Below are 23,894 nucleotides of genomic sequence, written 5' to 3' on the forward strand. Positions count from 1 at the left end.
GCAAAATTTGGGGAAGAAATGATCGTTCTGTGGAAAGATATAGAAGAAAATATGCTGTTAAATTGCGTTGATGCCTATGTAAATGATGAACACACATTGTTCATATACAACTAATGATACTTATGTAACTTGCTTCCTTTTGCCAAAGTATGGCAGTATTACAGTGAACCTTTTGGATGCAAATGAAAACTGGTGAAAATCAGTGAAGTTAAAAATGGAAATGAGTTTGAAAATTTGATTAATTTGATTTTGATTTTGTCTTTTAGTGCAAAGAAGTTCTGAAGAGAGAGGAGGAGAAGAGGAAGGATGATAGACAACAAACGAAGGAAGGAAAAGAGGAGGAGGAGGAGAAGATGGAGATCGATGAAGATGTTGCGATGGAAGACCAGAGGCCGACTGAAGTTAGAGTGACAAACATCAAACATGGAGCAATGATATCAATAGGTAGAGTATAGGCAGGCCCTGTTTCACAGAGCAAGTTACTGTTAAAAGCTATTTAAATCCTTACATTTGATTGGTTGAAGGAAGAATTTCCACAGAGAGAATGGGTTTGTTGAAGATGATGATGAGTTGACTGCATCAGCCCGTATTTATAATGCGTGACTTAAAAAGTGCCAAATCCACTGTGTAGAGTGTTCAAGGCGCATAGGGAGAGAAGTGTTGAATAATAAAGTTTTGAGAAGATCTTTTAAAGTCTCGACAGAGGTACATTGAAAAAAAATTACAATGTTTTAACTCTAATACAAAAACCTTACTATATCCAGTTTTTAGCAGTTACTTTTATTGAAAGATATGTTGTAGTAAAGTTTTTTTATCAGAAAACTCACCATCCTTCATACCTAACCAATTCAGATAAGTGGCAACAAGACGACTTGATGCCCCTTACAGATAGAGCTGTAATGAAACCCAACTTGGCTTTCAACCAATCGAAAATGGTGAATGTATGAATATACATCATGAACAAACTTGCATTTTAGATGTGGGCATTGCTGATTTTTCCATAGTTGAGATGATCAGATTGTAAGATTGGGTGAAGTCTACTTTTCCTTTTCTGTGATTATTTTACAGCCAGCATCACATCTGAGGTGGAGTCCCTGCAGCGATGCCAAAGCCTGGAGCAGCTCCAACGTCTCCATGCCTCGGGGGAACATGGGAAGGTGGTGGAGCTCCTCCGCCCCACCCTCAGACACACGCCGAGGGCGGTGCGTCCGGAGAATACCCCCGAGAGATGCTCCCAGCTTCTTCTTCTCATCCAGTCACAGATGGAGCTAAAAGATACCAAAGTAATTCTTTTAAATTTATATCCTATAAACTTTTGGTGCTCGCAAGATTTCCGGGGGTGGGGGGGGGGCTTGAACATAACCCTCAGACGGTGTGTCAAAGAAACACCCCCAGAAAGATGTTTTTAGCTTTCCATAATCATTCACAGATAGCATTGAAAGATACGATGGTGGAATCTGTTTGTATTGACAAGGGTCACATCACCATCATCTCAAGTGGGAACGTATTTCATCATCATCACCATCATCATCATCATCATTACCATCATCACCACCATCATCATATCACCATCATTACCACCATCATCATCATAAACATTTGAATGTTAATTTTTTCAACAGATACATGTACATATATAGTGTCATGCAAATGCAGCTGTGAATCCTCCTCATCTTTGCCTTTCCCATTTTTTCTCCTATCTAGGAAAGTATATTCTGTTGTGTTCTTGGAATGGTTGAGACGTGGCAAGGTGTCCAGCGAGATGGGTTGCAAGCCTTCCATCAACTCTGGTTGGAAACCCTCAATAAGATACTTCACCATCTTCAAAGGTAAGTGTCTTTCAAGATCCTATCATCCCCAGTAGCCTCATGTATGTGGGGTCTCCATGGTCTAGTGGTTACGACTCTCGTCTTTCAATCAGAAGGACGTGGGTTCGAATCCCAGCCATGGCGTGTTTTCCCACAACATACATGTGTTATCAATAATGGAAAAGATAGATGGGTAAAGATATACAGAGATCAAACAGTCGGAGAGATCCCAACCATGGCGTAGTTTCCTTCAGCAAGAAATTACCCACAAATATGCTGCATCCAACCCAGGTGAGGTGAATGGGTACCTGGCAGGATTAATTCCTTGAATGCACCGAGCTCTGAAAGGCAGCTTGATCTAAAGCCGGGGTCATAATGATAACAACAATGCGCCTTCGAATAGATTCATATCGAGATAGATGGCACTATATAAATGCCTATCATTATTATTATGTTTTTTTATGATTCATTCATATGTTTCAGACTTATAATACATGTATATTCCACAGGTAATGGAACAATCTTGTAAAAGGCCAATGATCTCTGCATACATGTATGTTTATGTTTTGTTTCATTGTAAATAACTTACATGTAATGTGCTTTATACCTTTCTTAGAATAGGCATTTTATATATACAGTGCGTCTCAGAAAAAGGAAACCGATCATTTATCATTTATCATAAATAAAATAGACAAATGACCTACCAATTTAAAGCTTAGTATCTCCTCTTTCATCTGATATTACTTAGATTATTTTTCATTCACGCATGAGTGAGCAAATACAATTTGAAGAAAGGATATCAAAAAATCATTTGGCGGGGCTTATCTGGCTTTCAAAAAGAAAACCACATTTTTGAAAAGTTCAATATCTCTTCTTTAATTTGATACCTAAATTACAGAAAATGGTCAAGAAATAACAAAGTTCTGGTCATTTGAAATAAGGCTTTAATTTCAATAATTTCATAAAATGAAGAGGTTCTCCAGGCTGGCTTTCAAACTCACTCGACACTCTGTTTTGTTGACGACTAGCCATGCATTAAATCTTTTGTTCATCATGCGAAAGCTTCTGTGGGAAACCGGTGAAACACGTTTATCTCATGAAATTATGGAAATACAAGCCTTATTTCAAATGACCAGAACTTTTTTATTTCTTGACCATTTTCTGTAATTCAGGTACCAAATTAAAGAGCAGATATTGAACTTTTCAGTAAAGTGGTTTTCTTTTTGAAACCCAGATACCCCCGCCAAATGAATTTTTGGTATCCTTTCTTCAAATTGTTTTTGCTCACTCATGCGTGAATAAGAAATAACCTAAGTAATATCAGATGAAAGAGGAGATACTAAGCTTTAAATTGGTAGGTCATTTGTCTATTCTATTTATGATTAAGTAATGATAAATGATCGCTAAATCTCGGTTTCGTTTATTCTGGGACGCACTGTATATATATATATATATATATATATATATATATATATATATATAGCTCTGGGGAACCTTGATTTAAGCTACGCCTACCATTGTTCTCTTCATCCATTTCTTTACAATATATATAGAATATATAGGGGAAGGCGGGGTAAGTTGAGCATAGGGGCAAGTTGAGCCACCAGCCCCAGGCCAATAATGAATGAGTCAGACATTGTGGTGGTGTCATGTATTGATGACCCATAGCATAACCCCTAACCCCACCACATTGTTTCCAACTTTGAAACAAAAAGTAGTTTTTTAGAGGGAAAAATATGAATTTCAGCCAAAAAAGTAAAAAAGAGTGTGAAATAGATAAGTGCTTTATAAACACACACGTCTTTGAATATAATAAAAACATGATAACAATATTATTAGTCCAGGTATGGATCTTCATTCTTGTCATAGTCTTTTATATGATGGATGTATAATAAATTTGTGGATACAAAATTATCGCACTAAGTTCGGACTGGGGTAAGTTGAGCCAAACAGCATGGGGCAAGTTGAGCCATGGTAATTCCTATGGTAATGTATCTTAAAAAACAAACAAACCATAAAAATAGATTGAAATGCAGGCTGAAAGGAGCAAATATACATGACTGCTCTTTTCCTTTTACAGGATGTTAGTATTTATAGAGAATTAGCAAGTGAAAAGACTTTAAACAAAAAATTGACATGCTAGTTCTCCCCCAAACATTTTGTACATAGTTTTTGTGGCTCAACTTACCCCAGAAGGTGGCTCAAACTTACCCCATATATGGGGCAAGTTGAGCCATTTGACATCGGTTTTTTCAAAGGTCACGATGACTTTCAGTGTTGGGGTAGAAAGTTATATATAGGTGGAAAATATTTCAGAAGAATGAAATTTCAAGGCAAGGTACTTATTTCGACAAGATTATTAATCATATCAATTCTAACATGCAAAAAGCAAAAACTGTCACAACTTACCCCGCCTTCCCCTATATGTTAACCTGCCTTGAACCAGTATAGGTTCATGGACCTGGTTTCGCTTGTTACTCTTCATTGTTTCACTTTGTTTATTTGTATTCTGCTTTTCTTTGAAATAAAGAAATAACTACAATGAAAAAAATTATATTTCTTTAATTATTCTCAGAGCATTTGAGTGTTGTGAGATCAGTTCATTGGGGACGGGAGGAACTGGATTACTGAGAAAGGCCGTCAACATTTTGATCAAGATCATAGAATGGACCATGGATCAAAATGATGTCAACGAGACAACCAATCCCACATCAATCATGCCTTGGGTTGTTCTATACCATATCATTAAATAGTAAGTATTATCACCTTGGAAATAATCTGCACAGTGCATTGGTCCAAATCGCCTCATTTATAAGCTACAATTCGAAATAGCCTCATAATCATTGAATGGACAATGGATCAAAATGATGTCAACGAGACAACCGATCCCACATCGATCATGCCTTGGGTTGTTCTTTACCACATCATTAAATAGTAAGTAGTAATGTATTTTAACCCTCTTGAAAATAATCTGCACAGTTGATTGGTCCAATATGCGTCATGTGATCTGACACGATTCGTAATAGCCATTATGATCATGGAATGGACTATCATGGATCAAAATGTCATCGAGTCGACCAATCCCACGTTGATCATGCCTTGGGTTGTTCTATACCACATCATTGAATAGTAAGTATTATATAACTCAAACGGAGATTCTTGCCATCTGATTGGTTGAAAGGTGTTCAATATTTGGTCCATTCTTTACTGCGTGCATTTTGTAATTTTCCATTGCACGGTGACCGTGCATTTTTTATTTTTCCATTGCACGGTAAACGCGCTAGCGTTTCCTCATTATAATCATGTGTATGTCTATGTGTGTATGTGTGTTGCGTGTGTGAATCCATGAAGCAATGTGCGTCACAAAACAGTGAAAGCAAAGGGCTGATGAGCTGTAGCTGTCGATACATGGTGTAATCCACCGACTAGCAGTTATCAGAGAAAAGGAGTTGATGGAAATTGGCCAATCTAATCTTTTTTATTCCTTTTTTACATTTTAAAAACTTTGTAACTTATATGAGTTATATAAAACAAATAATGAATGTAAATATTTGTGCAATGGAAAGAATATATACATTCGATGAAAGATTAAAAGTTCCATTCAACGAGGCGTTAGCCTCGTTGAATGGAACTTTACATCTTTCATCTCTTGAAAATATTCTTCCCTTTATAGGCATACACATTCATTATTTCTATATTATAGAATGGGTATCATGCATATTAAATAATTACATACGGTAAATTTACCATGCATCCAGTAATTGTTTATGTATGGCAAATTTACCGGATGCTTGGGTAGCCATGTGCTGTAATTACTTATGCATGGTTGTAAAAAAAATGATTTTTCTGCCAAAAAATTCCACCATTCGATAAAACAAATGATGCACAGATGTGGGTGCATCGGTAGGTTTTGACAGCATAAGGTAACTGAACTTTTAAACCCACTCGGCTGCGCCTCTGTAGACTTATTTCCATAGTTATCGCATTGAATTGAATTGACTTGTTTACTTTGCAGCGAGGAAGACCACTTAGCGGCTAAAAGCCTGCCCTCGTCTGACCATGAAGGAGCAGATGGAAGTTGTTCACCCAGCTCAGTTCCAATGTTATCATCTTCCCTCATGCTACTTGAGAATGCTCATGATTACCTGGGCAGGTGAGAAATTTTTATTGCATATTTTGCAGACAGAATGAACAAAACAATCAAATAATAAATAAGAAATATCCAATTGATTTACTACTACTACTAATAATAACCCACTTGTATATAGTGCTTTTTACATTGGAACAACGTCTCTAAGCACGTTATTTATATATTACTACCTGGTCATGGGATCCTTGCATGCCCGCATACAATCCATTTACCTTCTCCACTCCCTGGGGAGCATTCCGACAAGAGTTTAAAGACTTGGTTGCTAGCCATACTACATTGTACATAGGCTTTTGCATTCTGCCTGGATGGAAAGTGGCACATTGTGGATTGATGCCTTGCCAAAGGACGCTAGACCATGCTGGGATTCAAACACACTACCCTCTGATTACTACAAGAGAGTCAGAACCGCTACACCACAAATTTTCCATGCTTCCATTTGTAAATGAGAGATAGGACCAATATGTGTTTCAGTGTAATTGACAAAAAGCTGAGGCCAATGAGAGTCATGTCGTCTTTCAGTAATTTGTTGTTATGCTCTTCTAACTAAAATGGAGTTACGGTCTTGTGTGACTTCCACTTTGTTAGATTTAAGTGATAGCATCTGTGTGTTATGGGAGATGCAATGTGTGGCTTGCACTCAGTAATTAAGGATGCATACTCAATCTGAATTTCATGATCTCTTTCATCCAGACAATCCTGGTGTTGTAACTGCGAGGGAGCCCTTCTGAAGCTGTACATCCGGGTCCTAAGCACAGAGCTTGGCAAGTACTCTGAGGATGAGAGGCACCCATTCTCGAGTGACCTTCGACATACCTTAGAACAGTGTTTCTTCTGTCTTTATGGACATCCTACCAAGAAGACTAAGACGAGACATCTCCAGGATCATGGAGCGATTGAGGTAAGGCTTGTTCAGACACAGAATAGTGCTTTTGTCTTTATGGACACGCTACCAGAAAGTAAAAAACAGGACATCTCCAGGATCATGGAGCGATTGAGGTAAGGCTTGTTCAGACACAGAATAGTGTTTCTTTTGTCTTTATGGACACCCTACCAAGAACACAAAGACGAGATGTCTACAGTATCATGGAGCGATTGGGGTTAGACTAGAAAAAGTCATGGATTGTTCAGACACAGATCAGTGTTTTGTCTTTATGAACACCCTACTGAGAAAAATGCAGACAAGATTTGGCAGCTACAAGAAAACTTTAATCTTGTGGGATTGGATTAGTATCACTGTAGCATTCTCTGCTGTGTTAAGCCCAAGAATTTGATTGAGGAACCTTGACAAAATGTATTTCGATCTTACTCCAGCTTCACTTGGACTGGTCCAAGTACTGACGCTGATCATCTCCCGATTCTTCTAGCCCTACATGTATGTCTTCCCAGAATTTGCAGCTACATGACAAACTGTACTTGTGATTGGTATTATTTTGCTCTTGAGGAATATTCAACAGAGCTCTTCAAGACCCACTTTGGTCATTTAATTTACTCTTATTCCAGGTCCAACTCGACTGGTCCAACTGCTGCTACATCTTCGATTACTTCAAGCCAAAGACCTTCCCAGAGTTTGACAGCTACAAGACCAGTTCCATGTCCGCCGAGCTGGAAGGCCTCCTGCTCAAGATCTCTAAGGTCATTCCACAGGACACCAGACCTGAGAATGCTCTGGAGCTGGTTCAGGGCTACGTGGATGGGAGCAACGAGAAGGCCCCGGTGCTACCAGAAGGGTTCCAAGTTTCAAGGTAACAGGGGGCCCCGTAACACAATGCTTATCAATAATAGTTGAACAGTTTTCTATGATTGATTGCATTGACTACAATGTACAATCAATCTTGAAAAACGGGCATACGATTAATCGCTAACCTTTGCGTTACAGGTCAAGGTTCTGCATTTTTGAACTTGTTATCATTCTGGGGAGTCTTTCATGAAACAAATAACTAGTGATTTTCAATGAAAACTGTTACAAGCTACTGACATCCGATTGGCACAGAGCAAATTAGAAGGATTTTAAGTGTCAAGGTAACAGGGTCTGATTGAGGGAATGTGGTTTCAATCTAGGGAGCCTTTGATACAACTGTTCTAAGCTAATGAATTCCTTTCATTTGATTGGCTCTTAACAGACTAGTCGGTTAAATCACTGACAAGTTGCTTCTTGAAACACTCCTCGGAAATGTTAAATGTGACACCTACTCTCTGCTTAACAAAACAACACAATTTTAGGAATCTATGATATAAGCTTGCCAGTGTAAATACGTGTAGGTCTCTGCTACATGGAAAAATGTCTACGTGGGCTGGCTCCGTTTGGACTACTATTTGGTCCAAGTTTAAGTTTGTCTAAATGGCACTTGGTGTAAGTGTTGTGTTTGTCACCACTAGTTGTGCAAAAGTGATGCTTAACAAACAAGCAGCTAAATAATGGACATAATTCTCCCAAGGGACTCCTCTTGAAGCCATTATTATTCTCTGCTGATCAGCAGACTTTCAAATCCTGAAGAAAAAAAATGACTTGGATAAATATATAAAGATATTTTTTTCTGTGACTACTGTTTTTTTTTCTGGGAATGGCACAGCTACATGTATGTTTGCACAGATTTTGAGTGTCTGATCCAACAGTTTTTTTATTTGCATATTTTTGTGTATCATGCCTGACTGTGTTACTTATTACCAGCAGACCAAATGATGTAGCATCAAACATTTATTTTGTTTTCCTTTACGATTGTTGATTTTTCAGCACTGTAGTCCAAGAGCTATACTATCTTCTGGCTGACTTTTACTTCAAGAATAAAGATTTTGGGTAAGTTACCCTGCTGAATATATGATATAAATGATATTACATGTACCTTGACTGTTGATTAAAATTCGGGATTGACTGCAAATGCAGCTTCCTAAATGTATGTATTTGTGCCAGTCAGTGCGTTTTTATTTCAGGACAATTATCTTTATCAGCACGTCTGCTTGTACCACATGGTCTTCATTCTTGAAGCTTTTCCAGATTGTATTTCCAAACTTATTTGTATATCCTCCTACATGATTATGACAGCTTGCCAAGCAATGCAGTGTCTAGTATTGAATGCATTGGATCATGATTCAGATAGTGCACCCTCTTAACAGTTGCAGCGGACAGTCAAATTTCTAACTTTGGGGTTGAACCCTTGCGCAGGCGCAGGCAGTGCACAGTCCTAGTACTGTAATGTGAACGTGATGCTTCAAGAATGAAGACCATATGGTACAAGCAGACGAAGCAATCACTAAAAACGGTCTAAATTTCCAACAATAAGTATGTGGCGAATATCCCTCCCGCCTGGACCCTACAAATAATCAGCTGGCTATGCCAAGCCTCTTCAGCCAGCGCAGCATAATCACATACATGTACATGCACTAGTGCGCACCGCAGATGTCGACTTTTTCCCATGAGGCATTGCGAATTAGGGCCTGTCCACCGCAACCGATGGTGGCGCACTGTATTCCTAATCCACGGAATTGATGATTTCATTTCTGATGGCAATCTTCATTCTTGATTTCAGGAAAGCTATCAAGTTCTACCTACATGACCTGTGCGTATCGCCAGACCGGTTAGATAGCTGGGCTGGTATGGCCCTAGCTCGGGTCGGGCGGCTTGACCTCAAACTCAATAACTCGGTAAGTGTTCATCTAGGGACGTATTTTATAAAGACCTTTGTCAGTGATTTTCAATGACTGATGTTATAAGCTACTGGAAATGCTTGCATCTGATTGGCTACAGCAAATAAGTCAGTGACACATCTTTGAAAATGTTTAAAATCGCACTCGATGCACATGGCCCGAGGAAGTCGGATTGTGATGTGGTAAACATGTTGATGCGTGTCCAAGACATCTTACATTTAGACTCTGTGGTCCATATTCTGAAGTCAGGTTTAAATTAAACTCGGGTTTAAAGTTGTGGTGTAAGTATGGACAGCCAATTGCGACATAATCACTAACAGTAGAGATATACTTTCAGCTCATTCGGTTCTCAAAATATTCATAATTGTGTAGGAAGTATAAATAGATGATTGTCTTCACCATCGATGAATCAGGAAAAAGCACAGTAAACATAAGAAACATACAACTTAATAAAAATTTTAATACTTTTGGCTTCATATACTTAGACCACAACTTTTAACCTGAGTTTAAGTTAAACCCGACTTCAGAATACGGGCCTGTGAGAGTAATCATGGTTTTTACACATTCTCGATTTTAATATTGGACGTGGGAGCTACTGTGTATGCTTCCAGAATCACTTGTTGGAAGAATTAAGCAACATCTACGTTGGTACGCTTACTTTATCTGTTCTTGTTAATGTATCCTGTACATAAATGTCAAATTTAGAGTGAGGTTTTATGTAAAGGCCTGGTCCCACTGGCTGACGGACACAAAACCTACTCATAAAGGATACAGCAGACAAGCAGAATTTCGGGATGGCTCCATCCGTTTTCATCCGCTCCAGACAATGGGCAAAACGGGTGAACAATGAAATCACAGTGGACGGATGCTCGATGGATAAAGAGCATATGAAACACGTATGCAAAGAGTACACAACAGATGCATAATGTTTTCCAAAAGATAGCAAGATTATTTTCCATTTAACATCCTGTCTGCATCCGTAAGTGCAGTGGGACTAAGCCTTTGAGCGCAAATATGCTTAACGATGCATGTCCTGTTGGTTTTTATAATTTCATGAAGAACTATTCGTGTCTGCTTTTTTTCTTTGATACTAGACGGATGCCAAGAGCGATGGACCGATCTTCAAACATGGCGTCGCAGCGTTGCGATGTTTCAAGCGAGCACTGGAGATTGACGCTACCAACTATTCGCTCTGGATTGAATACGGTTCTTACGCATATATTCTTCATTCACATGCGTCCAGACAAATTAAGCAGGTACGATTTAGAAACGATATTTCTTTTGGTGTGGTACTCGACTGACTTTGGTTCCTATGCATTTACTATTAAACGGTTGTGCTCAAATCTGAGTGAACCCCACCCCAAAATGTACTACTTCATGCTGAGTGTTGAATGTAGACAGCAGCACGACAGATTCCGGCAAGCCCATAGAAACAAACTTTATTTAATGAAATATTTTATCACCTGACTTCACAGTTTAATATCTAAAACATGGCACAACTTGAACACTTTAAATGTTCATTTTCCGGCGTGATTCACCAACTTTTGAGCACCGTTGTATGTTATTTGTCATTTGTAACACCAAGGAATTATGCCCCAAAACACCTGCTCTCTTTGCCAGAATTGTGACTATTATTTGTTTGTTTGTTATTATTTTTAAATAACTGAAAGCCCATGAATTGAATTGAATTGAATTGAATTGCAAAGGTTTTATTGATATTGCACTTAGCAGCCAAAAGGCTGAATTGTGTACAGTTTTTATACATTCATAGCGTACAACTGGTTAAAAACATCAAACGTGAAGTAATAACAGTATTATATTGCAGTGGTCAAACCAAGGAATTTATTATGACTAATTAATTATTTTGTGTGTTTGTTAATGATTAATACCAGTTGGAGAACCGATCTCAAATGAGTTTGAACATAATCCAATAAAATCATCACCCAAGTCTTTGTATGTATAATTAAATAATACATGTATGTGTCAAATGGCTATGGAAAAAAATGTGTTTTGCTGAGAAATGAGCAAAATAAGCATGAAATTTCATTAACATGTCAGGTATTTTTCCAAATAATGTTAATACATTGTCCCTCAGATGTATATTTGTGTTAGTGGTCATCAAAATTATGATCTATGATAATATGGTTTAACCTTGATTTTGAAGACTGTCTCATGACACAGACATGCCAACCGTTCCTTTTTAGAGTATTTGTTCCTCTTATTTGCTATGAATACACCAATACTCTTTTTGTGTGATTTGTTACTTTTTTTTATTTCCGATCATGGAGTATGTATTATACACAGCAAGTGACACTAGCACAGGTCTGACAGTCCCAAACTGGTAAAAATCACTGCCGGGCCAGTAACCTGTTGCATGAAAAGAACAAGTTAATTCTTGCATACGAGCACATGCTTAAAAGGGTGAATTATCAAGTTTTCAAGTAGAGTCATTTCACCTTTTTTTTCCACTGATCTCACTACTACAGACAGGTGATTGTTACATTGAGATAAATTTTTAAAAATACACTTTTTTGTCAAAAAATACTTTTTTTTCCTTCTAAGAATACCTTTTTTTTGTAGAAGGTTGGCAGGTCCGATGACATAATTATTTGCTTTACCTAGTTTCTTTTACCTTTAATGTTTACAGAAAGACCAGCTGAATGTCAGCGACGAAGACGTTGCCTTGTTGAGTGTGAAACAAGCGGAAATGCTGGAGGAAGCGGAACACTGCTTCAAGCGAGCCTCGATGTGCGAGGGAGAAGGCGACGAGGAATGGCTCGTTCATTATATGTTGGGCAAGGTCGCCGAGAAGCGACTTCTGATGGAAGAGAGCTTGCAACATTATCTCAAGGTAAAGTGATTTCATTTAATTTCATTCATCCAGTCAAAAATTATTTTTTGGTGTTTTATCCTCTCTTTTTTTTTTACTCGTTCATAATAACACCCCCCCCCCCTTCTGTGTGATAATACCCTCTGCATATATGAATAGGGAACTAGATAGAAGGTGCACTATAAATGCTATTTATCGTCATCATTATTATCATCATCATCATCATTGTTTTGATTTCACTTCTATATTTTTTCTTTGACCAGTTAATGAAGAAATTATGTAAAAGAAACTCATTTCTTTTCTGTTTCATGTGCTCTTATACCCTTATGATATTACATCTCTCATATTGTATGGATCATTATCATTACATGTCTATCAATCCTTTCTATTTTCTTCCTGGAAATTCTGTAATGTAATGTGATGAATATAAAATGTGCATTTCCCCCCTCCCCCCCCTGGTATACAGAATTTAATTGCATCATACATTTCCAGGGAATAATTTTCCTTTACAATTTTGAATAACATCTTTGGTCATTAGAGAAAAGCTCTCAACTAAGTAATGGACAGTCCTGTGTAAATATATGCTATACAAAAGACTTAATGCATAGCAGTCTTTCAAAACTGTGGAGCAAATTGCGATATGATACCAGGAAAATTATTCCCTGCATTTCACAATGTCATATTTTCAGTTTCCAGTTTTTGCAAAGGTGGCAGCACTATTAAAGCTATGCCTTTCTAGTTCCCTCCTCATTCATTCATAAGTACTTTTTCAATTTTTCCAGATTTTTAATCAATATTTCATTATTTTAAGATTTTTCTATGTAATGTATGGTCTTGTATCTTGTTTTTGTTAATGATTAATGGAATAAATGCTATCAGTCTATTCTAATTTACGACATATACATAATTTTATATAAGGAGATTAAATATAAAACCAAAATATTTTATTATAGTGCTCTTCCAAGTCTGACAAGATTGTTAAATATTGTGGTAATAAATATTGTGGTAAATGAGTTTGTAATTTGTGTGCTGAAAATGTGCAATATTGAGCTATTTAATTATCCCCTTTAATTCTATTTTTAATTGCACATATATCAATTTAATTGTATATTTATTGTTTATTTCAATGATTTTATTTTTTGTATATATTGGCATTGTGTCAACATGTAAAATTCAGTCATTGACTGCCAGTCATGATTTTGCAATAAACCTGAATTGAATTAAATAGAATTGCATTGAATTTCATTGAATTGCATTGAATTGAATTGCATTGGATTGAATTGAATTAAATTGTATTGAATTGCATTGAATTGAATTGCAGTACATTGAATTGAATTGCATTAAATTGAATTGAATTGCATTGAATTGCATTGCACTGAATGAATTGAATCACATTGAATTGAATTGAATCGCATTGAATTGCATTAAATTGAATTGAATTTAATTGAATTGAATGTGATTGCATTGAATTGCATTGAATTGCATTGAATTGAATTGAAGTGAGTTGATTTAAAGTGAATTGTATTGCACTGAATTGAATTGCATTGAATTGAATTTCATTGAATCTGTGCAGGCTAGTTATCATCTTCATGAGAGTGAAGCAAGATACCCAAAGAAGATACCCTACCACAACCCAACAGATTTCTCGTTAGAAGCTCTTGAGGTAAGACATTTCTCATTGTACGCGAGCAAATTGGAGGATGAATGTTGAGCATTCGTTGCTCACGTACCATCCAAAATATACCATCCATAACTTACTGTTGCACAGTCAGGAACAAGATGATGTCACTATAAATGAAGTGGATTCAATGCATTGTGCTTAGTAAATGCAGGTGCAATGTGCGTAGGGTTTACTGGCTAAATGCGCCTTTCTAATGCAGGTCAAATGCGCGTTTGAGGGATTTCGCTTATCGCTTTCAATGATTCTTTCTATTATTGCTCATATTTTTGCTTAGTTGCTAACATGAATAGCGAATGTTCTTATTCATGCAATGGTGCGACATTTCACATTCGGTGAAAGATAGAGATATTCTATTCAACTCGTTGAATAGAGCATCTTCATCTCATTTTCCTCTCGACAGGACAATTTTGCACTCATCTGTGATTTGTGCAATATTATCTATCTTGTTGAATATTACTGGTCTCCCATTCTGAGCCATCCCAAGTATATTTCCTATTTCATTTGATTCTATTAGATGTACTTCAGGATCCATTCGGCCATCTTGAAGCTTGTCCAGTGCTCGCTGCCAGGTACAAAGATCAAGTTGGACGAGTACGGGACACTAGAGGGCCTCGTTCAAGAAGCAGCCCAGCTTCCTTTTGTCAGAGCAGAGGAGAAGAAGAGAGAGCCTAGTAGCGAACCGTATGTTACTCTGATAATAGTAATAATGTGTCATTCTTGTATAGTGCACATCATGTACTTGAGGCATTTTAAAAGGGGGCGTTGTGTCTAGTGGTTTTGACTCTTGTCTTTAACCCTAAAAAGATTGGGGGGGGCTGATTCAGCCCTCCCCCTTGACATTTTTCGTGATAAATCTGCCGCGCGAAATTCTTTGACCGTGTCGCTCACCAACTATTTACATTCAAGTCTCGCGCAATTTTTGAGACCAAATTTGCGATCCCCGGGTACCCGGTTCCGAAATTACGCAACATTTCGTAAGTACATGCAGACCCAAAATCGGACAAAAACGTGAATTTGTGTACAAATCCAATGCAAATAGAGTTTTTTGCAAAAATTCATGAATGTATCATTTTTTTTTCTTTTGCTGATTGAAATCAATTAATTCCATCTTATTTATGGTCCAAAGAAAGTCCCCGATAAATTCCATTGAAAAAACAATAAAAAATAGAAAGCCGAAAAACAAGGAAATACATAAGAAATTTAGAAAACAATAAATTACCGTACATAAGAAAATAAATGTGATTTTTAAATTTTTTTTAGTTCATTTGATCAGATTCATGTAAAGTGTCTGTGTACCAATAATTAGCATTTTATGGGCATTATTCAGTTAATTAAAGCAAAATTTTGATTTTACACATAAATTAGCATAATTAATTAGCAATGAGATTTTTCGCAGAATTTGATCTTGTGGTTTTGTAGATTATGCCATAGGTAACGCGCGTGCCAAGTTTCGTCGCGATCGTGCGATCAACGGTCGAGATCAGAAGGGGAGGCTGAATCGGCCCCCCCGTCTTCTTAGGCATCGAAATAGCCCAGTCTATTTAGGGTTAAATCTTTAGGACGTGGGTTTTCCTTCAGCAAGTAATTTTACCCACATTATGCTGCACTCAACCCAGGTGAGGTGAATGGATACCTGGTAAGAAGAAATTCTTGAAAAATGTTCAACGATGTTTGCCCAGCTTTGCGTTACAGGCTCCAGATGAGTAGAATTTGAATATGTGTCATGGATACACCCCTCCAAGCTAGACACACCCCCTAGTCTCGCCCCTAAGAGGTATGACAGCCTGATCTGTCTCTGTTACTGTTCATGGTAACTCCCGTAGGAACTTGGCAGGACAGCGTTTTGCTGTTTAACCCTATATAGACTGGGCTATTTCGACCCCTAAGAAGACTGGGGGGCTGATTCAGCCCCCCCTTATGATCTCGGCCGTCGATCGCGCGATCGCGACGAAAATTGGCACACACATTACCCATGGCATTATCTACAAAACTATAACATCAAATTCTGCAAAAAATCTCATGTCTCATTAATTATGCTAATTTATGCGTAAAATCATAAGTTTGCTCTAATTACTCAAATAATGCCCCTGAAATGCTAATTTTATTTTCACATACTCTAGATAGGCATCTGATCAAATTGATTTAAAAAAAATTTCAAAATCACATTTATTTTCTTATGTATTCTATTGTTTTCTAAATTTCTTATGTATTTCTTTGTTTTTTACTTTTTGTTTTTTATTGTTTTTTCAATGGAAATTGTCGGGGAATTTATTTTGACCATAAAAAAGATAAAATTGATTGATTTTAAGCAGTAAAAGGAAACATGATACATTTATGAATTTTGGCTAAGAACACTATTTGCATTGGATTTGTACACAAATTCACGTTTTTGAGTAATTTTGGGTCTGCATGCACTTACGAAATTTTGCGTAATTTTGGAACCGCGTACCCGGGGGTCACAATTTTGGTCTCAAAAGTTGCGCGAGACTTGAAAGTAAAATGTCAGCGAGCGACGCGGTCAAAAAATTTCGCGCGGCGGATTTATCACGAAAAATGTCGGGGGGGGGGCTGAATCAGCCCCCCCAGTCTTTTTAGGGTTAACGCCAAGCTGGTATATTACCAATTACCTAGGAAACATTTTACGTCTAGGTTAATCAGGCATAGTGGCTGACCTTATAGACGACAGATATTACTCTCGGGCCTTTTTATCAAAGTGGTGACAGTGGCAGAGTAGGGATTCAAACTCACAACCTTGCGATTATGAGTCCAATGCTCTAACCACTGGACCACACGACCATGATCTACTACATGCAGTATGTCCACACTCCCCAATAATAAAATTTGATTGCGTAGATTTTTACTGGTTTTCAATTTGTTTCTTGTTCGCCATTTTCCCCTTCAGATCAACAGACACTGAACAGGAATCAAGGATACGCCCTTCCAAACCTGACACGCCCCCAAGCCTTGCCCCTAAGAGGCGTGGCAGCCCCATCTATGTTGCCACGCCCCAGGATCATGACTATCTTCATGAAAAATACCGCAGATCTAGGTCAAGGGTCAGCAGTCAAGAGGATCCGACCACAGGTATTCTTTGTCTTCTCAGAATATTGAAGTTTTTTTCTCCATTTCTCACTTTCGTGGTTTTTCTTTGTTGTCCCCCCCCCCTATTTCTTTAAGCCAATGCCTGATCCATTATGATCTGATTTTTTTTCAAATAAATTATAATAGAATTTGATATAAACATTCCAAACTATAAAAATCTGAACAATTAAGGACCGAATGGGCAATATCCTGCCTGGGGAATGGTTGAATCAGCACCTCCTCCCCCCCACTCTCTTAACATGGAAATAGTAATTTTTTTTTTTTTTTTAGGGTAAATATATATCTAAAGTCATTGGAGAAATAGTTTGCTTAAGCACTATATAAAAGCTCAATATTGTTACAAGGGCAATTCCATTAAGTGTCCAACTCCATTTTATAGGACCATTCTAAAATGTTTTGCTGTTCTTTTTTTTGTTTGTGTGTTTATAGGAGAAGTTGTAATACTCTCAAATGTCCATGTCTTGCTCAATACATGGAAGTGAAAATTGAGAAAAATTGGGGGTCACACGTTCATACAAAAATTTCATTATTTTTTCGGAAATACCCCACGATGAATTTTGGTTACTCCCCTATAGATACCGCTTCTGAGAGTGACATCTTCTCAGGTGACGAGAGCATGTCATCCTTCCTCTCTGCCCAACGTAGCGCCATCACGCTACGCCCCGTCCCTGCCCGTCGTGCCCTGTCTGTGGCAGAGTCCCAGGCGGTCCCAACAACAACCGACAGTGCGCCCTCTGTTGTTAGGATAGAAGAAGGGAAACCTGGAGCGGAAGAAGAAACGATCATGGGAGATTCTCCTAACCAGCCTGTGCAAGGTATGTCTCGTATGTTGCTCGATAAAAGCCTTAGTTCTTGAGCGAACATTCCATCCAGGGCTTTTCATTGCTTTTGTCACAAGCAGGTCTCTTAGAATACATTTCTAGCATTTTTTTTTACAATTGCAACCTCTGCCTATTGGGGCCCAGTGTCCTCCCACTCCATGCACTGGCAATTCAAGAGCCCTCTTGTAGAAATACCGGAGAAAATGCATAAATACTTAGATAGTGGACGCTCATAACAGTGCTTTAGAATTGATTGAAAATACTGCAGCTACTGTGGTGATGTTCTTTTAAATACTGCACTGTGATGAAAGCAAAACTAGCAGTGTTCTACAAAAATACACAAAATGTTTCTCAAGACACAAGTATGTCCCCAAGTAAATACCCGGAACACTGCACACTAAAGTGTGAGGTCAGATAATATTCATTTTGCATTTGATGATGATAAAAACCATAGTGCCCCTAGGCATCAGTAAGTTGCTGTCTATGGAGAGATTTATACGTTCCGAGGGACACAATTATGATCGTGGTTGAAAGTTCCTTCGAAGGGGTCGACACATTGTTCCTCTTTCATGATTATTGTTTTGCCTCTTTCCTGACCCTTCCACAGATCAACCTGAAAGTAGAACCACCCCTGAGGACATCACTGCGACTGCACCTACAGACACCAAGCAAGAGGTCCCTGACATAGTCATCTCCAAGTCAAGTCCAGAAAGGCAACCTGCAGCTGGACAGGGTGAAGATATTGATGGTGTTCCTTCCGCTTCAACTGATGGAATGCAGGTCCTGACCGAGAAACTTGATGAGCAGAGAACTGAGTCATCTATGGCTGTTGGTTTCTCAGATGATGTGGATCCTAATACTGCAGTTCATGGTCTAGGTGCAGCAGATGCAGAGGAACCTGCTCCAACTTCCAGAGAAGAAGAAACAAACAAAAGTGAGAAGGAAAAGACTGATGGACCAGCTGAAGTTAGTATGGAGGTGGATGAGCCAGGAGCTGTCCAGAAGATTGAAGCTGAAGAATCTATAGAACAACATAGTGAACATCAGAAGGAAGCAAAAGAAGCACTTGAGGGGACTTTGGAGGGCAGTGTGGTTGAAGAGGAAAAGAAAACATTGCTATCAAGGGATAGGATAGGATCTGGGAATGGAGTTGGGGAGGTTGACAAAGAGAGTGTTTGTGAACCTGAGAAAATGGAAGTTATTGAGGGAGGAGATAGTAAAGACAACGAAGCAGATGGATTTATTCCTCAGCAAGAGGAGCAAAAACTGAGCGGTGATGCAAATAAAGTTCTCCCAGAAGGGACTGCAGTAGCTTCTGAGGAGATGGAGACTGAAGCACAAGCACCTCAAATGGACAACAAAGGAAAGGAGCATCAGGAAGAGCGAGGGTTGAATGATAATGAAAACAAGCCAAGGATCCTTGCCGTCGAGAAGGAAGGGGAGACTGCAGAGCTAGGTTACCAAGGTATTGAAAGTGAAGACCTTTCAGGTCTACCTTGTCCTGAGAAAGGGACAGAGCCTACAGGAGTTGCAGAGACACAGGAAGCGGACTGCACAGATGTTGAAGCAAAAGACACTGTAGCAATGTATGATGCACCAAGAATTAGCGATGTCCAAAATGAAAGCAGTGACGAGAAAAAAGTTCAGGAACAGAAATCGGGTGAAAGTGAAGTAGATAGAATAGGTCGAGCTAGTCCCAAGGTAGATGGCCTTTCACAGGAAGCAGGAGACACTGATAATGTCCTTCCTCTTCAAGGAAGTCTAGGTGGTAAGGCAAAGGGAGGTGATCCCGAGGAGATGGATCAGGAGAGTTCAGCAGAAGATGGCAAAGGCCAAAAGTATGAAGATCTAGAAAAGGAGATAAAGACTGATGTGAGTGAAATGAATCCACAGGAAAAGGCTGACGAAGCAATGGACACCAGTATTCAAGAAAAGGATGACAGGGTCCAAGGCAAAGAGATCCTTGCCACAGAGACTCCTGAAAGCACTGTAAGAGCAACCTGGGGGAAAAAGGATAAGGAAAAAGCTGAAGATAATGCTGTTACCAAAGAGGAAACAAGTGAAAGGACCCTGGGCGAGACTCAAGTAAAGCCTGAAGGGGAAATTCAAGAAAAGAAAGTAGAAATTCAAGGAAAGAAAGGAGAGACTCAAGAAAAGATGGGAGAAACTCAAGAAAAATCAGAAGAAACTCAAAGAAAGACAAATGAAACACCTGGAATGAGAGAAGATACTCAATTTAAGATGGAAAGAGTACCTCAAGGAAAGACAGAAGGAGAGACTCTTGGAAAGAAAGATGGAGATTCTCAAGAAAATACAGGAGAAACTCAAGAAAAGATGGAAGAAGAGCCTAAAGGAATGACTCAATCAGAGACTCAAGGAGAGATGGAAGGAGATTCTCAAGAAAATACAGGAGAGACTAAAGGAAAGACAGGAGAGACTCAAGAAAAGACAGAAGAGACTCAAGAAAAGGCAGGAGAGACTCAAAGAAAGCAAGAAGAGGGGACTCAAGGAAATACAGAAGAAACTCAACAAACAGCAGGAGACATGATGGTACAGTCTCAAGGACAGAAAGAAGGGGATACTCAAGGAAAGGGAGGAGAGATTGTGGTTGATGAGAAGACCAAGAAGAGGCATCTTCAATTGATTGATTCTTGTCTTGGAGCCATGAGGTTGTGCCTTCAGCGATTTCCTCAGCATTACAAGGCAGCGTACAGAATGGCTTACCTGTATGCCTATGCTCCAACACACAAGGTTGGTTCTTTTTTGAGTCATTTTATTGATAGTAGATTTTGAACCAAATGTCAAAGCTTAATTCTTCCGTTGCTTTAATTTTTATACGACAGAGATTGCAAAACATATTTTTTTAAAGGCCTAAAATTAAAGTTATCTAAGTGAAATAATTTTATTTACAGAGTATAAAGCAAATAATCATTGTCGGTTAAGGTGATGGCCAAACTATTACTTTTGAGACAAGATCGATGGGGTTATTTATTTGAAGTGAAACTGAGGAATGATAGCGTGTTCTTCCAGCTTTTATACATGTATGATGTAATAATCTGTCGACACCTGAAATCAAGACAAAGCCAAGAAGAAAAGTAAATTCTTTATCAGTTTGAGATTTACCTGTTACCTGTGGAAGCGCCGTTGTGTAGCGGTTCTGACTCTCGCCTTGTAATCAGAGGGTCGTGTGTTTAAATTCCACCGTGGCCTAGCGTCCTTTGGCAAGGCGTCAATCCACAATTTGCCACTCTCCACCCATGTGTTAAATGGGTACCCGGTAGGATGCAAAAGTCTATGTAGTATGCCTAGCAATTGAGTCTTGGAACTCTTGGTGGAATGCTCCCCAGGGAGTAGAGAAGGTGCATACATTGTATGCAGGCATGTCAGGGTCCAATGACCAGGGTAATAGTATATCTTTAACCCTATCTAGGCCGGGGTATTTGGGGATTTCCTATGGCCAGGGGGGGCCTCCCAGGCCCCCCCCCCAGATCTCGGCCGTCGACCGCACGGTTGCGCCGAAAATTGGCACGCAGGTTGCCTAACTCCCTAAATAAAGCTCCAAATGTACTTATTTTTGGTATAGAAACTCTTTGTGGTGTCCTTAGCAAGTGTACATGAAAAAAATTGTGATATCAAATCATTTTCTTATGTATTATATTGTTTTTTGCAATTTCTTATGTATTTCTTTGTTTTTTGACCTTTTGTTTTTCATTGTTTTTTCAATGAAATTGGTTGGGGACTCTTCTGTGATCATAAAAAGCATAGACTAGCAAAACTAAAAATAATCATACATTAATGAATTTTGGTTGAAAGCACAATTTGCATTGACTTTGTACACGAAATCACGTTTTTGAGCCATTTTCGGTCTGACATGCACTTACATAATGTTGCGTAATTTCGGAACCTTGTACCCGGGTGAAACAAAATTGGTCTCAAAAGTTGCGCAAGACTTGAAAGTAAAAAGTCAGCGAGCGGCGCGGTCAAAAAATTTCGCACGGCGAAAATATCGCGTGATTCGTTGAGGGGGGCCTCCGAGGCCCCCCCCCCCCGGCCTCGATAGGGTTAAAGGGCTTAGAGACGTCGTTTCGATGTGTTAAGCGCTATATAAATGTAGAATATTATTATTACTTATTTTGCACTTTTAAGAACTTAGCCTGGAGTAAGGACATCTTGCTCGGAAGTAGCAGTGGGTATCCTCTGGAGACTTAAGTAGATCATGTTCTTTTACTGTAGTTGTTGCAGCAAGATTTGTCTCATGAGACAATCGTAAAAAAGAATGTATTCTGTCTGAAATAGAATTATGATTCTTCCCCCCCCCCTCCTTGCAGAACTTAGCCTGGAGTAAGGACATCTTGATTGGAAGCAGCAGTGGGTATCCGCCAAAGACTCCTGCGGATCACATTGTTGCACCGGGCCTCTTCTCGGAGCAGCACAAGAGCAAGAATCTCTTCCAGGGAATCTGGAGGAATCCTATTCAGGATATCGATCGGTGAGTCCGTTATCGTATTCTTCTCACTAATGCCCCTTTTGTCTCCTTGTTTCTAGTGTTGCTGTTGGATGTTTGTGGTCTATATCATGGTTGTTCCACTTTATATGTTTGTCATTTTGCCTCCGACGAAGATTCTGCTAGGATCGAAAGCTTAGGCCCCTTTTGACTCTCTAATTTACTCCATTGGCTCTTTTTTTAGATAAGCAGTTTTCAGCAGCTTCTTTTTGCCTACTTCCCTTTGTGTCTGCCTACTCCTTTTCTTTCTTCCCCTTCATCAACCTGATTGGTCTTCTCTTCTCACTAATGCCCCTTTTGTCTCCTTGTTTCTAGTGTTGCTGTTGGATGTTTGTGGTCTATATCATGGTTGTTCCACTTTATATGTTTGTCATTTTGCCTCCGACGAAGATTCTGCTAGGATCAAAAGCTTAGGCCCCTTTTGACTCTCTTCTTCTGTTATTGATAGTATCATAATGTATTTATATAAAATGTGAAATAATTTACATAACACTGTTCAGTGAAAAAATGTGAAAATGTCACAACTGTCTTAATAATAATAACGCAGTTCTTGTATAGCGCATATCACATGTCTAACTTCCCTATGCGCTTCTAAAGGACTTGGATATTATTACCCCAGCTTTAGCCCAGCAGCCTTTTACGGCGCAGTGGCATTTCAAGGAATAAATTCCTGCCAGGTACCCATTCACCTCACCAGGGTTGAGTGCAGCACAATGTGGATGAATTTCTTGCTGAAGGAAATTATGCCATGGCTGGGATTCGAACCCACGACCCTCTGTTATCAAAGTCAGAACACTAATCCACTGGGCCACAACGCTCCACATAACTGTCTGATTCAGATTCATTTATTGATCCATGCATATAAAATTTGCCCTCCACTGGCAGTGTACATAGAATAATAATATAATGTAGAGTATATAAGTAAACATTAAAGATGTATAAATCAGAAAATATTTTAACATGAAAGGAATGTGAATTTTACGGACATCGATGAAAATCTCGATATTATGTTATATTTTTCTCTATTATTTTAACTCAACTCTTTATTTGGGTTAACCTAGGGAACTAGGTACCGTTTCTTATAAATTTACAGCATCAACAATTGGTCATTCTTTCACAAATATCATATTAACAGTTAGAGACCAACGCTTCTCCGCCAATCACCACTCTTGAATCTAGTCATTTGTGACATTTTTTAACTGACAAAGATTGATAAAACAACTCTTTATCCAGAATTGCAACAAGTCACTAGATTTTTAGTCCAAGTTGAGTTATCTTAGGGTTGAAGTCAAGTTGAGTCATGTTACTGTACAAATGTCAATTGGAATGAGTCACAGAATACTGTTACTTCTGGAG

General features: G+C 38.7%; 1 protein-coding gene across 2 annotated transcripts in view; it reads left to right on the top strand.

Moving 5' to 3' along the window:
* Positions 1 to 23,894, top strand: part of LOC121417191 (calcineurin-binding protein cabin-1-like) — a 69,172-nt gene that overhangs the window by 39,501 nt on the left and 5,777 nt on the right. For both annotated transcript variants that reach the window (XM_041610799.1, XM_041610800.1), the window contains exons 25-41: positions 267 to 444; positions 1,069 to 1,283; positions 1,705 to 1,829; positions 4,384 to 4,560; positions 5,824 to 5,961; positions 6,649 to 6,856; positions 7,459 to 7,700; positions 8,690 to 8,752; positions 9,483 to 9,597; positions 10,695 to 10,856; positions 12,248 to 12,451; positions 14,004 to 14,093; positions 14,626 to 14,792; positions 17,014 to 17,195; positions 17,789 to 18,028; positions 18,642 to 20,785; positions 22,363 to 22,523. In XM_041610799.1, the coding sequence (XP_041466733.1) occupies positions 267 to 444; positions 1,069 to 1,283; positions 1,705 to 1,829; positions 4,384 to 4,560; positions 5,824 to 5,961; positions 6,649 to 6,856; positions 7,459 to 7,700; positions 8,690 to 8,752; positions 9,483 to 9,597; positions 10,695 to 10,856; positions 12,248 to 12,451; positions 14,004 to 14,093; positions 14,626 to 14,792; positions 17,014 to 17,195; positions 17,789 to 18,028; positions 18,642 to 20,785; positions 22,363 to 22,523 (4,811 nt within the window). The remainder of the gene's footprint in view (positions 1 to 266; positions 445 to 1,068; positions 1,284 to 1,704; positions 1,830 to 4,383; positions 4,561 to 5,823; positions 5,962 to 6,648; positions 6,857 to 7,458; positions 7,701 to 8,689; positions 8,753 to 9,482; positions 9,598 to 10,694; positions 10,857 to 12,247; positions 12,452 to 14,003; positions 14,094 to 14,625; positions 14,793 to 17,013; positions 17,196 to 17,788; positions 18,029 to 18,641; positions 20,786 to 22,362; positions 22,524 to 23,894) is intronic.

This window comes from Lytechinus variegatus, chromosome 6 (assembly GCF_018143015.1).
Source record: "Lytechinus variegatus isolate NC3 chromosome 6, Lvar_3.0, whole genome shotgun sequence".
Classification (NCBI taxonomy): Eukaryota; Metazoa; Echinodermata; class Echinoidea; order Temnopleuroida; family Toxopneustidae; genus Lytechinus; species Lytechinus variegatus.